Source organism: Salmo trutta, chromosome 4 (assembly GCF_901001165.1).
Source record: "Salmo trutta chromosome 4, fSalTru1.1, whole genome shotgun sequence".
NCBI classification, from domain to species: domain Eukaryota; kingdom Metazoa; phylum Chordata; class Actinopteri; order Salmoniformes; family Salmonidae; genus Salmo; species Salmo trutta.
This window is the reverse complement of record NC_042960.1, coordinates 71,967,595-71,982,728: the sequence shown is the minus strand read 5'-3', so window position 1 is coordinate 71,982,728 and position 15,134 is coordinate 71,967,595. Positions and strand designations below refer to the sequence as shown.

Genomic DNA, 15,134 nt, shown 5'->3' with positions numbered 1-15,134 from the left:
GTGTTTTACCTAAGCAGGTGTGAGCAGGTGTTTTACCTAAGCAGGTGTTTTACCTGAGCAGGTGTTTTACCTGAGCAGGTGTTTTACCTGAGCAGGTGTTTTACCTGAGCAGGTGTTTTACCTGAGCAGGTGTTTTACCTGAGCAGGTGTGAGCAGGTGTTTTACCTAAGCAGATGTGAGCAGGTGTTTTACCTAAGCAGATGTGAGCAGGTGTTTTACCTAAGCAGATGTGAGCAGGTGTTTTACCTGAGCAGGTGTTTTAACTGAGCAGGTGTGAGCAGGTGTTGTACCTGAGCAGATGTGAGCAGGTGTTTTACCTAAGCAGATGTGAGCAGGTGTTTTACCTAAGCAGATGTGAGCAGGTGTTTTACCTAAGCAGGTGTGAGCAGGTGTTTTACCTAAGCAGGTGTGAGCAGGTGTTTTACCTAAGCAGGTGTGAGCAGGTGTTTTACCTAAGCAGGTGTGAGCAGGTGTTTTACCTAAGCAGGTGTGAGCAGGTGTTTTACCTAAGCAGGTGTGAGCAGGTGTTTTACCTGAGCAGGTGTGAGCAGGTGTTTTACCTGAGCAGGTGTGAGCAGGTGTTTTACCTAAGCAGGTGTGAGCAGGTGTTGTACCTAAGCAGGTGTGAGCAGGTGTTGTACCTAAGCAGGTGTGAGCAGGTGTTTTACCTAAGCAGGTGTGAGCAGGTGTTTTACCTAAGCAGGTGTGAGCAGGTGTTTTACCTAAGCAGGTGTGAGCAGGTGTTTTACCTGAGCAGGTGTGAGCAGGTGTTTTACCTGAGCAGGTGTGAGCAGGTGTTTTACCTAAGCAGGTGTGAGCAGGTGTTTTACCTAAGCAGGTGTGAGCAGGTGTTTTTCCTAAGCAGGTGTGAGCAGGTGTTTTACCTGAGCAGGTGTTTTACCTGAGCAGGTGTTTTACCTGAGCAGGTGTTTTACCTGAGCAGGTGTTTTACCTGAGCAGATGTGAGCAGGTGTTTTACTTGAGCAGATGTGAGCAGGTGTTTTACCTGAGCAGGTGTGAGCAGGTGTTTTACCTGAGCAGGTGTGAGCAGGTGTTTTACCTGAGCAGGTGTGAGCAGGTGTTTTACCTGAGCAGATGTGAGCAGGTGTTTTACCTGAGCAGGTGTTTTACCTGAGCAGGTGTTTTACCTGAGTAGATGTGAGCAGGTGTTTTACCTAAGCAGGTGTGAGCAGGTGTTGTACCTGAGCAGGTGTTTTACCTGAGCAGGTGTTTTAACTGAGCAGGTGTTTTAACTGAGCAGATGTGAGCAGGTGTTGTACCTGAGCAGGTGTGAGCAGGTGTTTTACCTAAGCAGATGTGAGTAGGTGTTTTACCTGAGCAGGTGTTTTACCTGAGCAGGTGTGAGCAGGTGTTTTACCTAAGCAGATGTGAGCAGACTGGAAGCTGGTGAATCCCATCCAGCAGACCAGAGCAGGACGAGACGGTCTGATATTCCTCTGGCAGTTATAAACATTATAGATGTCTCCTCTATACAGCCCCTTTAGGTTAGACCTGTAAAACAGTTATAGCAGGGTTATAACAGTTCTAAGACATTATAGACGTCTCCTCTATACAGCCCCTTTAGGTTAGACCTGTTAAACGGTTATAGCAGGGTTATAACAGCTCTATACATAAGACAGCCGGTCACACACACACACACACACACACACACACAGACGGTCACACACACACACAGACGGTCACACACACACGAGCAGGGCTAAATGAATGTGCGGCTGTGGAACATTAAATTAGCTTCACGCAATTCGATTTAAAATCCTATTTCTTTTAATATGTCATTATCTCTAGCATAATGGCCTAACTGTCCTTTCTTATCCAAACAGCTCTTTCTGCATCTGTGTGACTGCAATAGCTAGACGGACTAATTGTCCTAATTTAACCATTATGTTGAACATGTTCATAGTGTACAAGACAGACATAGGGCAGGGGGTGACGAGAGAGCGAGAGCGAGAGCGAGAGAGAGAGGAATGGTGTGTGTGTGTGTGTGTAAGGCTCGTGCTCACCGGTGCAGGACCATGGACCTCATCAGCATGACCAGGTTCACGGAGCAGGACAGGGTTATCGCAGAGAGGTAGCACACTGCCAACACACACATCACCACAGAGGTCAACTACATTTCCTAGGACAGGTTCACATTAATTCAACACTTTCTGACATCTGCTGATTAGGACACTATTCAATGTGAAACAACATGATGCAGTTCAGCAGTTCCGGATGTAGTGATGGACTATGTATCCTAATTGTCATGTCCTGACCAGTATAAGGGGTTATTGGTTATTGTAGTTTGGTCAGGACGTGGCAAGGGGGTATTTGTTTTATGAGGTTCGGGGTTTAACGGGATATGTATTCATGTAAGAAGGGTGTTTGATTTATGTGTTCCGGGATTTTTGGGTAATGTTCTTGTTTTGTATTTCTATGGTGTTTCTATGTTGTGTATTACTTTGTGTTGGCCTGGCATGGCTCTCAATCAGGAACAGCTGTACATCGTTGTCGCTGATTGAGAGTCATACTTAGGTAGCCCTGTTTTCACCTGTCCCTTTGTGGGAAGTTGTTGTACTGCTGTGTGTGTGTTTAGCCTGCAACACTGTTTGTTCGATCGTTTTCTTGTTTTTGTCTGTTACGTTGTTCTAATAAAGTTAATAAAATGAGCACTCGGCTTGGTCCACGACGACCGTTACAACCAACTCACCTTCTACACACCACATGTAGTAATTGACTATGTATCCTAACTCACCTTCTACACACCACATGTAGTAATTGACTATGTATCCTAACTCACCTTCTACACACCACATGTAGTAATTGACTATGTATCCTAACTCACCTTCTACACACCACATGTAGTAATTGACTATGTATCCTAACTCACCTTCTACACACCACATGTAGTGGACCACTATCCGAACCACTTCGGCCCTGTCCTCTGATAATACAATGTTGAAACCGGCCAGTAGGAAGGCGATGTCTTCGTTGACGCCTTGACGGACAATCTGGAGCGTCGGCACCACGCTAGCCACAAACACCAAAGCCATCTGAGTAACAGGAAGTACAGTGAATACAGGAAATAGGAAACGGAGAGCTGCTACACTATCACCATGGTGTTGATATTACAGCAGGTTGGATTACTAGATTAGTACCTGTCATAATAATCTGATAGACTACTAGATTAGAACCTATCATAATAATAATAATAATAATCTGATAGATTACTAGATTAGAACCTATAATAATCATTTGATAGACTACTAGATTAGAACCTATCATAATAATAACAATAATCTGATAGATTACTAGATTAGTACCTATAATAATCATTTGATAGACTACTAGATTAGGTTAGACTAAAAAATACTACCACATTCATGCAGGTTAAAATAATAGACTAATACAATATGGGTTAGGGTAATACAGTGGTGTAGGTTAGGGTAATACAGTGGTGTAGGTTAGACTAATACAGTGGTGTAGGTTAGACTAATACAGTGGTGTGGGTTAGACTAATACAGTGGTGTAGGTTAGACTAATACAGTGGTGTAGGTTAGACTAATACAGTGGTGTAGGTTAGGGTAATACAGTGGTGTAGGTTAGGGTAATACAGTGGTGTAGGTTAGACTAATACAGTGGTGTGGGTTAGACTAATACAGTGGTGTAGGTTAGACTAATACAGTGGTGTGGGTTAGACTAATACAGTGGTGTAGGTTAGGGTAATACAGTGGTGTAGGTTAGGGTAATACAGTGGTGTAGGTTAGACTAATACAGTGGTGTGGGTTAGACTAATACAGTGGTGTAGGTTAGACTAATACAGTGGTGTAGGTTAGACTAATACAGTGGTGTGGGTTAGACTAATACAGTGGTGTAGGTTAGACTAATACAGTGGTGTAGGTTAGACTAATACAGTGGTGTAGGTTAGGGTAATACAGTGGTGTAGGTTAGGGTAATACAGTGGTGTAGGTTAGACTAATACAGTGGTGTAGGTTAGACTAATACAGTGGTGTAGGTTAGGGTAATACAGTGGTGTAGGTTAGGGTAATACAGTGGTGTAGGTTAGGGTAATACAGTGGTGTAGGTTAGGGTAATACAGTGGTGTAGGTTAGGGTAATACAGTGGTGTAGGTTAGACTAATACAGTGGTGTAGGTTAGACTAATACAGTGGTGTAGGTTAGACTAATACAGTGGTGTAGGTTAGGGTAATACAGTGGTGTAGGTTAGGGTAATACAGTGGTGTAGGTTAGACTAATACAGTGGTGTAGGTTAGACTAATACAGTGGTGTAGGTTAGACTAATACAGTGGTGTAGGTTAGGGTAATACAGTGGTGTAGGTTAGACTAATACAGTGGTGTAGGTTAGGGTAATACAGTGGTGTAGGTTAGGGTAATACAGTGGTGTAGGTTAGGGTAATACAGTGGTGTAGGTTAGGGTAATACAGTGGTGTAGGTTAGACTAATACAGTGGTGTAGGGTAGGGTAATACAGTGGTGTAGGGTAGGGTAATACAGTGGTGTAGGTTAGACTAATACAGTGGTGTAGGTTAGACTAATACAGTGGTGTAGGTTAGACTAATACAGTGGTGTAGGTTAGACTAATACAGTGGTGTAGGTTAGACTAATACAGTGGTGTAGGTTAGGGTAATACAGCGGTGTGGGTTAGGGTAATACAGCGGTGTAGGTTAGGGTAATACAGCGGTGTAGGTTAGACTAATACAGCGGTGTAGGTTAGGGTAATACAGCGGTGTAGGTTAGGGTAATACAGCGGTGTAGGTTAGGGTAATACAGCGGTGTAGGTTAGGGTAATACAGCGGTGTAGGTTAGGGTAATACAGTGGTGTAGGTTAGGGTAATACAGTGGTGTAGGTTAGGGTAATACAGTGGTGTAGGTTAGGGTAATACAGTGGTGTAGGTTAGGGTAATACAGTGGTGTAGGTTAGGGTAATACAGTGGTGTAGGTTAGGGTAATACAATGGTGTAGGTTAGGGTAATACAATGGTGTAGGTTAGACTAATACAGTGGTGTAGGTTAGACTAATACAGTGGTGTAGGTTAGACTAATACAGTGGTGTAGGTTAGACTAATACAGTGGTGTAGGTTAGACTAATACAGTGGTGTAGGTTAGACTAATACAGTGGTGTAGGTTAGACTAATACAGTGGTGTAGGTTAGACTAATACAGTGGTGTAGGTTAGGGTAATACAGTGGTGTAGGTTAGGGTAATACAGTGGTGTAGGTTAGACTAATACAGTGGTGTAGGTTAGACTAATACAGTGGTGTAGGTTAGACTGATACAGTGGTGTAGGTTAGACTGATACAGTGGTGTAGGTTAGGGTAATACAGTGGTGTAGGTTAGACTAATACAGTGGTGTAGGTTAGGGTAATACAGTGGTGTAGGTTAGGGTAATACAGTGGTGTAGGTTAGGGTAATACAGTGGTGTAGGTTAGACTAATACAGTGGTGTAGGTTAGACTAATACAGTGGTGTAGGTTAGACTAATACAGTGGTGTAGGTTAGACTAATACAGCGGTGTGGGTTAGACTAATACAGCGGTGTGGGTTAGACTAATACAGCGGTGTGGGTTAGACTAATACAGCGGTGTGGGTTAGACTAATACAGCGGTGTAGGTTAGGGTAATACAGCGGTGTAGGTTAGGGTAATACAGCGGTGTAGGTTAGGGTAATACAGCGGTGTAGGTTAGGGTAATACAGCGGTGTAGGTTAGGGTAATACAGCGGTGTAGGTTAGGGTAATACAGCGGTGTAGGTTAGGGTAATACAGTGGTGTAGGTTAGGGTAATACAGTGGTGTAGGTTAGACTAATACAGTGGTGTAGGTTAGACTAATACAGTGGTGTAGGTTAGACTAATACAGTGGTGTAGGTTAGACTAATACAGTGGTGTAGGTTAGGGTAATACAGTGGTGTAGGTTAGACTAATACAGTGGTGTAGGTTAGACTAATACAGTGGTGTAGGTTAGACTGATACAGTTGTGTAGGGTAGGGTAATACAGTGGTGTAGGTTAGGGTAATACAGTGGTGTAGGTTAGACTAATACAGTGGTGTAGGTTAGGGTAATACAGTGGTGTAGGTTAGGGTAATACAGTGGTGTAGGTTAGGGTAATACAGTGGTGTAGGTTAGACTAATACAGTGATGTAGGTTAGACTAATACAGTGGTGTAGGTTAGACTAATACAGTGGTGTAGGTTAGACTAATACAGTGGTGTAGGTTAGGGTAATGCAGTGATGTAGGTTAGGGTAAATCATTAGTACCTGGTAAAGAGCAGTAAATGACACTACTCCAGATATCGCCAGCTTCAGGGGAAACCGGAAAACTGCACAGTGAAAAGAAATGAAAAAAACGTTAGCAGGATTTAGACAGTAAATGTAGGCTGCTAATACAGTAGAAACAGATATAAGTTACCTTCCTCTGGTGTGTAGATATAGGACTTAACTGCATCAGTTATCCTCTCCACCAGTGTGGGCTTCTCTGTGCTTGTACTGAGGGAAGAGACAGACGGGTTACTTACACCGAAGCGTACAAAACATTCATTAAGAACACCTTCCTGATATTGAGTTGAACAGCCTCCATTCGTCGGGACGTGGACTCAGAAAGCATGTTTTGCAATATTTTTGTTCTGTATAGGCTTCCTTCTTTTCAGTCTGTCATTTAGGTTAGTATTGTGGAGTAACTACAATGTTGTTGATCCATCCTCAGTTTTCTCCTAATCACAGCCGTTAAACTCTGTAACTGTTTTAAAATCCCCATCGGCCTCATTGTGAAATCCCTGAGCAGTTTCCTTCCTCTCCGGCAACTGATTAAAGGACGCCTGTATCTTTGTAGTGACTGGGTGTATTGATACACCATCCATAGTGTAATTATTAACTTCACCATGCTCTAAAGGATATTCAAGTCTGCTTCTTTTTTTTTTACCCATCTACCAATAGGTACCCTTCTTTGCGAGGCATTGGAAAAACTCTTTGTGGTTGAATCTGTGTTTGAAATTCATTGCTCGACAGAGGGACCTTACCAGTGGTGGAAAAAGCCCTCAATTGTCATACTTGAGTAAAAGTAAAGATACAATAGAAAATAACTCAAGTAAAAATGAAAGTTAACCAGGTAAATACTACTTAGGTAAAAGTAAAAGTTTTCGGTTTTGAATATACTTAAGCATCAAAAGTAACAGTATACATCTTTTCACATTTCTTATGTTAAGCAAACGATTTATAAAATATATATATTTACGGATAGCCAGGGGCACACACCAACACTCAGACATAATTTACAAACTAAACATTTGTGTTTAGTGAGTCGGTCAGGTCGGAGGCAGTAGGGATGACCAGGGATGTTCTCTTCATAGGTGTGTGAATTGGACCATTTTTCTGTCCTGCTAAGCATTCAAAATGTAATGATTAGTTTTGGGTGTCAGGAAAAATGGATGGAGCAAAAAGTACATTATGTTCTTTAGGAATGTAGTGAAGTAACAGTAAAAGTTGTTAAAAATATAAATAGTAAAGTAAAGTACAGATATCCCCCAAAAACTTTAAAGTATTTTTACTGAAGTATTTTACACCACTGGACCTTACAGATAATTGTATGTGGTGTACAGAGATGAGGTCGTCATTCAAAAATCATATTAAACACTATTATTGCAAACTACCTGACCTGATGACTCCTGGCTGTCCCCGTCCCCAGTCCACCTGGTCGTGCTGCTGATCCAGTTTCTCCTGTTCTGCCTGCGGCTTTCGAACCCTGACCTGTTCACTTGTCCTGGACCTGGTGTTTCGACTCTCACTCTGTCTTTCCCAATTTTAATATTTTTTTTCCCCCAAATGGGACTTTGTCCAATTAGATCAGCTGTGTCTGAGTAAATGCAACCAAAGACTCATATACACTGAGTATACAAAACATTAAGACAGCGTTTCCCAAACTCGGTCCTCTGGACCCCAAGAGGTGCACATTTTGTTTTTATCCCATACACTAATTATTAAAAACATGTTTCAATTTGTCATTATGGGGTATTGTGTGTATATTGTTGGAAAATAAAAATATTTAATCCATTTTGAATTAAGGGTGTAACAAAAACAGAATGTGGAATAATTCAATGGGTGTGAATACCTTCTGAAAGCTCTGTACTGATTATGTTTTTAAATGCTTTTTAGATCAAAGACAACAATGTAACATGCTCTGTGCATGGATGACATCATGACCCATGTCCATACAGAACACATATTGTTCCTATGTAACTGTGACATAATCTTCCTACTGTATGATCATATCTCCCAGTGTGGTCACTTCCTGGTAAAGCCCAAAGGGTTTCCAGCCAATAGGAAACACTATCTCCTGTGAGTCACAGTGATGCCATCAGAAAAACTATTTAACAACCTTTCCAATCCTCCTTTCCCCTTTCCTCCTCTCCTCCTTTCCTCCTCTCCTCTTTTCCTCCTCCCCTCCCGCTCTCTTATCCTCCTCCCCTCCCGCTCTCTTATCCTCCTCTCCTCCCGCTCTCTTATCCTCCTCTCCTCCCGCTCTCTTATCCTCCTCTCCTCCCGCTCTCTTATCCTCCTCTCCTCCCGCTCTCTTATCCTCCTCTCCTCCCGCTCTCTTATCCTCCTCTCCTCCCGCTCTCTTATCCTCCTCTCCTCCCGCTCTCTTATCCTCCTCTCCTCCCGCTCTCTTATCCTCCTCTCCTCCCGCTCTCTTATCCTCCTCTCCTCCCGCTCTCTTATCCTCCTCTCCTCCCGCTCTCTTATCCTCCTCTCATTGCATGTTTTGCAATATTTTTATTCTGTACAATCTTCCTTCTTTTCAGTCTGTCAATTAGGTTAGTGGATCAACAACATTGACAGTGGGACTTTTCCTTTATGTGGAGATGTTTCAGTGAGACTGTTCTGAGAATGCTCCATGGAATGACTCTGGAAAGAACGCTCTATTCTAGAATGCTCCATGGAATGACTCTGGAAAGAACGCTCTATTCTAGAAAGCCCCATGGAATGACTCTGAAAAGAACGCTCTATTCTAGAATGCTCCATGGAATGACTCTGGAAAGAACGCTCTATTCTAGAATGCTCCATGGAATGACTCTGGAAAGAACGCTCTATTCTAGAATGCTCCATGGAATGACTCTAAAGAACGCTCTATTCTAGAATACAGAGTCATTCCATGGAGCATTCTAGAATAGAGCGTTCTTTAGAGTCATTCCATGGAGCAAAGAACGCTCTATTCTAGAACATGTATGTGCATGGTTTCTGGCCAGGATGGGTTACTATAATGGATATTCATGTAGGTGCATGGTGTCTGGCTATTCTGAGCTCCATTGGAAAAAGGACTATCTGATATAAAAAGCGTATCAGCTCGAATAAGGTTCCTCTTTCTAAACTGGTTTGGAGGGTGAAACCCCTGCTTGTTCCAACAAGTAATTTGCATGCTATTTATAAAAGGTGTTTTTCCTGCCAGTTACTGAATGCATCCCTAATCCTAACCCTGTCTCTTGGCAGCATTCGTTAGCTTCCTGGCCAGGAACCCTCTGCTTCTAGAGATGTCATAGCTCATTGCATATCAGAAGGATGTTTAACACAGAGGTGGATTTGCCCCCCAAAAAAGTCCATGTGGTAACAAAGCAATGATTCTGACCTGGTTTTGGAAGGCTTCTTCTTCTTTAGTATATTCTTGACGTAGTCATTGTAGTAGCTGCTGCTCAGGTCCTGTAGTAATAAAACACAGGATGTTATCCTGCTGCTCAGGTCCTGTAGTAATAAAACACACAGGATGTTGTCCTGCTGCTCAGGTCCTGTAGTAATAAAACACACAGGATGTTGTCCTGCTGCTCAGGTCCTGTAGTAATAAAACACACAGGATGTTGTCCTGCTGCTCAGGTCCTGTAGTAATAAAACACACAGGATGTTGTCCTGCTGCTCAGGTCCTGTAGTAATAAAACACACAGGATGTTGTCCTGCTGCTCAGGTCCTGTAGTAATAAAACACACAGGATGTTGTCCTGCTGCTCAGGTCCTGTAGTAATAAAACACACAGGATGTTGTCCTGCTGCTCAGGTCCTGTAGTAATAAAACACACAGGATGTTGTCCTGCTGCTCAGGTCCTGTAGTAATAAAACACACAGGATGTTGTCCTGCTGCTCAGGTCCTGTAGTAATAAAACACACAGGATGTTGTCCTGCTGCTCAGGTCCTGTAGTAATAAAACACACAGGATGTTGTCCTGCTGCTCAGGTCCTGTAGTAATAAAACACACAGGATGTTGTCCTGCTGCTCAGGTCCTGTAGTAATAAAACACACAGGATGTTGTCCTGCTGCTCAGGTCCTGTAGTAATAAAACACACAGGATGTTGTCCTGCTGCTCAGGTCCTGTAGTAATAAAACACACAGGATGTTGTCCTGCTGCTCAGGTCCTGTAGTAATAAAACACAGGATGTTATCTTGCTGCTCAGGTCCTGTAGTAATAAAACACAGGATGTTGTCCTGCTGCTCAGGTCCTGTAGTAATAAAACACAGGATGTTATCCTGCTGCTCAGGTCCTGTAGTAATAAAACACAGGATGTTGTCCTGCTGCTCAGGTCCTGTAGTAATAAAACACAGGATGTTGTCCTGCTGCTCAGGTCCTGTAGTAATAAAACACAGGATGTTGTCCTGCTGCTCAGGTCCTGTAGTAATAAAACACAGGATGTTGTCCTGCTGCTCAGGTCCTGTAGTAATAAAACACAGGATGTTTGGCCTGTCAGCGGTCAGGACCTCAAGGCCAGTCTGAGAGGATCATCGTAATGAACAGCAGTATTGTTACTTCCTCTGTGGGAACAACGACTACACAACCTGTCATTCATAACCTGATCAGTAGCATAACCTAAACCAATTACATCAGAGCAGATTACTACGATCAGGACTGTGTCCCAGGGGGCACCCTGTTCTCCATATGTGGGGGGGGGGGGGGAATCTACAGAAGTGGTGCAAATTGCAGCCCCCAAAACAAACAGTTATACTCCAAATGTGGGATATTTTCTTTTTACATCATGTGTTCTCATTCAATCCAAGGCAATAACAAACACATAGTTATATTTATATAATACAAAGTCATTGTTTATAGACATATTTCTATTGAGAGGTGACGGCCCAAAACCCTGACTCCTTAATCTGATGCTGGAAAATAAAGCTAATTCATGATTATTAGAATGTTTTTAATAAAAAAGTACAGTTTTGGGACTAAAATATATGTTTGCTGGGATGTACATCTGTCTAACTGTAAGCCAGCCTCAACTGAAACTGATATATGGGATGCTACCTAATACTCTGGTCTACCTGTGTGGATAGTTAACCCGCTCACACAGGGCTGGTGTCTCAGCCCACTCACACAGGGCTGGTGTCTCAGCCCACTCACACAGGGCTGGTGTCTCAGCCCACTCACACAGGGCTGGTGTCTCAGCCCACTCACACAGGGCTGGTGTCTCAGCCCACTCACACAGGGCTGGTGTCTCAGCCCACTCACACAGGGCTGGTGTCTCAGCCCACTCACACAGGGCTGGTGTCTCAGCCCACTCACACAGGGCTGGTCTCCCAGCCCGCTCACACAGGGCTGGTGTCTCAGCCCGCTCACACAGGGCTGGTCTCAGCCCACTCACACAGGGCTGGTCTCCCAGCCCACTCACACAGGGCTGGTTTCCCAGCCCACTCACACAGGGCTGGTCTCCCAGCCCACTCACACAGGGCTGGTCTCCCACTCACCTCGCCAGCGGTGGTTTTCTCTGTCCTCTTCAGGCCCTTGAACAGCAGCAGAGGATACTGGAAACTGAGGAAGGCCAGGCAACAGACCTGGGGCAGGCTGGCCAACAGGGAGTAGTACTTATAGATCTGCAATACAGACAGAAGCATGACTTATAGATCTGCAATACAGACAGAAGCATGACTTATAGATCTGCAATACAGACAGAAGCATGACTTATAGATCTGCAATACAGACAGAAGCATGACTTATAGATCTGCAATACAGACAGAAGCATGACTTATAGATCTGCAATACAGACAGAAGCATGACTTATAGATCTGCAATACAGACAGAAACATGACTTACAGAGCTGCAATACAGACTGACAAACTGTTTGACTTATAGATCTGTATTACAGACAGAAATATGGCTTATAGATCTGTTAAGATAATAGTTATCGGACTTATCAAGAGACACTTTCAAGAGAACTGTAAAAGAAGAACACCTAAAATGGTGGGTTTTACTATAAGGAGATAGAAATATGACTTATAGATGGGCAATGTTTTCCTGTTTAAAAATGGAAAACAGTGAAACCTAAGGGTGAATGTATCAGGCAAGCAATAATAGCACATTCTAGGTAACAATACATTCTAGATAGCAATACATTCTAGATAGCAATACATTCTAGGTAACAATATATTCTAGGTAACAATACATTCTAGATAGCAATACATTCTAGGTAACAATACATTCTAGGTAACAATACATTCTAGATAGCAATACATTCTAGGTAACAATACATTCTAGGTAACAATACATTCTAGGTAACAATACATTCTAGGTAACAATACATTCTAGATAGCAATACATTCTAGGTAACAATACATTCTAGATAGCAATACATTCTAGGTAACAATACATTCTAGATAGCAATACATTCTAGGTAACAATACATTCTAGATAGCAATACATTCTAGGTAACAATACATTCTAGGTAACAATACATTCTAGGTAACAATACCTTCTAGGTAACAATACATTCAAGGCAGCAATACATTCTAGGTAACAATACATTCTAGGTAACAATACATTCTAGGTAGCAATACATTCTAGGCAGCAATACATTCTAGGTAACAATACATTCTAGGTAACAATACATTCTAGGTAACAATACATTCTAGGTAACAATACATTCTAGGTAACAATACATTCTAGATAGCAATACATTCTAGGTAACAATACATTCTAGATAGCAATACATTCTAGGTAACAATACATTCTAGGTAACAATACATTCTAGGTAACAATACATTCTAGGCAGCAATACATTCTAGGCAGCAATACATTCTAGGCAGCAATACATTCTAGGCAGCAATACATTCTAGGTAACAATACATTCTAGGTAACAATACATTCTAGGTAACAATACATTCTAGGTAACAATACATTCTAGATAGCAATACATTCTAGGTAACAATACATTCTAGATAGCAATACATTCTAGGTAACAATACATTCTAGGTAACAATACATTCTAGGCAGCAATACATTCTAGGCAGCAATACATTCTAGGCAGCAATACATTCTAGGCAGCAATACATTCTAGGTAACAATACATTCTAGGTAACAATACATTCTAGGCAGCAATACATTCTAGGTAACAATACATTCTAGATAGCAATACATTCTAGGTAACAATACATTCTAGGCAGCAATACATTCTAGATAGCAATACATTCTAGGTAACAATACATTCTAGGCAGCAATACATTCTAGGCAGCAATACATTCTAGGCAGCAATACATTCTAGATAGCAATACATTTTCTATGACTATGGCTTGGACAACAGCACAGTTTTCTGTCCCGTGCTCTCTCTAATCCGGTCTGATGGTCTGGTTTGTGCCAGACCACTGCTGCGATAAAAACATTACTCCATGTGGTTTAGGCTGGCTAGCCCTGGGGTTCCCTGTCTGTCAGAAATTAACTGTGACAACAGGCAGAACTAAAACGTTCTGAGTCCTTGACAATTCAGTACAGAAACGCAGACAAACCCTGACCATTCAAACCATTCAACACAGAAACACCCCAAAAAACAATACTATTGTCTACCAAGAGTTGGAGGGCCATGAGACTAATCGCTCTGAGGCTTGATCATTCAGAGCAGATAAATCCTGAGACGTCGAGACTTACATTCCAGCCCTTTTCAATTCAACTCAAATAAAGTTGTATTGAATGGAAATGAATTGAAGAAGAAGAAAAAAAGTGGGTAGCAAGGCCTCAAGCTACAGCAGGTACCCAGAGAAGCAGACCGACAACACCACAGTCAATGGACAAATCAGACAGACATTCCTTTGTCCACTTCAAATCAATAGGTATTAGGTTTTTTTGCAATTTGCTCAGTGCTTAGCAACAGCGAGAGCTACAGCGTTACGGAGAGCCAGAGAAGAAAAGCAGCATTGAAAATCAGACACGGACATGCAGAGCCAAGGCTCCGAAACACCTCTGGGTCGGGGACAGATGGAACACGCCAGTGAATAAAGATGTCAAGGCTTTGGGGTGTGTGTGTGTGTGTGTGTGTGTGTGTGTGTGTGTGTGTGTGTCAGCAGCCTTTGTAAGATCTCAGCCTGTGAGAGAGAGACACACCAACCTCTGAAGCCTATAAAACCTGAGGGTGATTGGACAGTTTCATGCTACATTAATACAGCACATTCTATATAATAAATACCATGCTACATTAATACAGCACATTCTATATAATAAATACCATGCTACATTAATACAGCACATTCTATATAATAAATACCATGCTACATTAATACAGCATATTCTATATAATAAATACCATGCTACATTAACACAGCATATTCTATATAATAAATACCATGCTACATTAACACAGCATATTCTATATAATAAATACCATGCTACATTAACACAGCATATTCTATATAATAAATACCATGCTACATTAACACAGCATATTCTATATAATAAATACCATGCTACATTAACACAGCATATTCTATATAATAAATACCATGCTACATTAACACAGCATATTCTATATAATAAATACCATGCTACATTAACACAGCATATTCTATATAATAAATACCATGCTACATTAACACAGCATATTCTATATAATAAATACCATGCTACATTAACACAGCATATTCTATATAATAAATACCATGCTACATTAACACAGCATATTCTATATAATAAATACCATGCTACATTAACACAGCATATTCTATATAATAAATACCATGCTACATTAATACAGCATATTCTATATAATAAATACCATGCTACATTAATACAGCATATTCTATATAATAAATACCATGCTACATTAATACAGCATATTCTATATAATAAATACCATGCTACATTAACACAGCATATTCTATATAATAAATACCA

At 41.6% G+C, this 15,134-nt stretch overlaps 1 protein-coding gene across 1 annotated transcript in view; it reads right to left on the bottom strand.

Annotated features, from left to right (window-relative positions):
* stra6 (signaling receptor and transporter of retinol STRA6) overlaps positions 1-15,134 on the bottom strand; it is a 56,411-nt gene that overhangs the window by 18,813 nt on the left and 22,464 nt on the right. The window contains exons 7-13 of the mRNA XM_029751972.1: positions 11,726-11,851; positions 9,629-9,699; positions 6,419-6,495; positions 6,268-6,329; positions 2,891-3,053; positions 2,025-2,100; positions 1,379-1,512 (exon numbers count right to left, since the gene is read on the bottom strand). Of these exons, the coding sequence (XP_029607832.1) occupies positions 1,379-1,512; positions 2,025-2,100; positions 2,891-3,053; positions 6,268-6,329; positions 6,419-6,495; positions 9,629-9,699; positions 11,726-11,851 (709 nt within the window). The remainder of the gene's footprint in view (positions 1-1,378; positions 1,513-2,024; positions 2,101-2,890; positions 3,054-6,267; positions 6,330-6,418; positions 6,496-9,628; positions 9,700-11,725; positions 11,852-15,134) is intronic.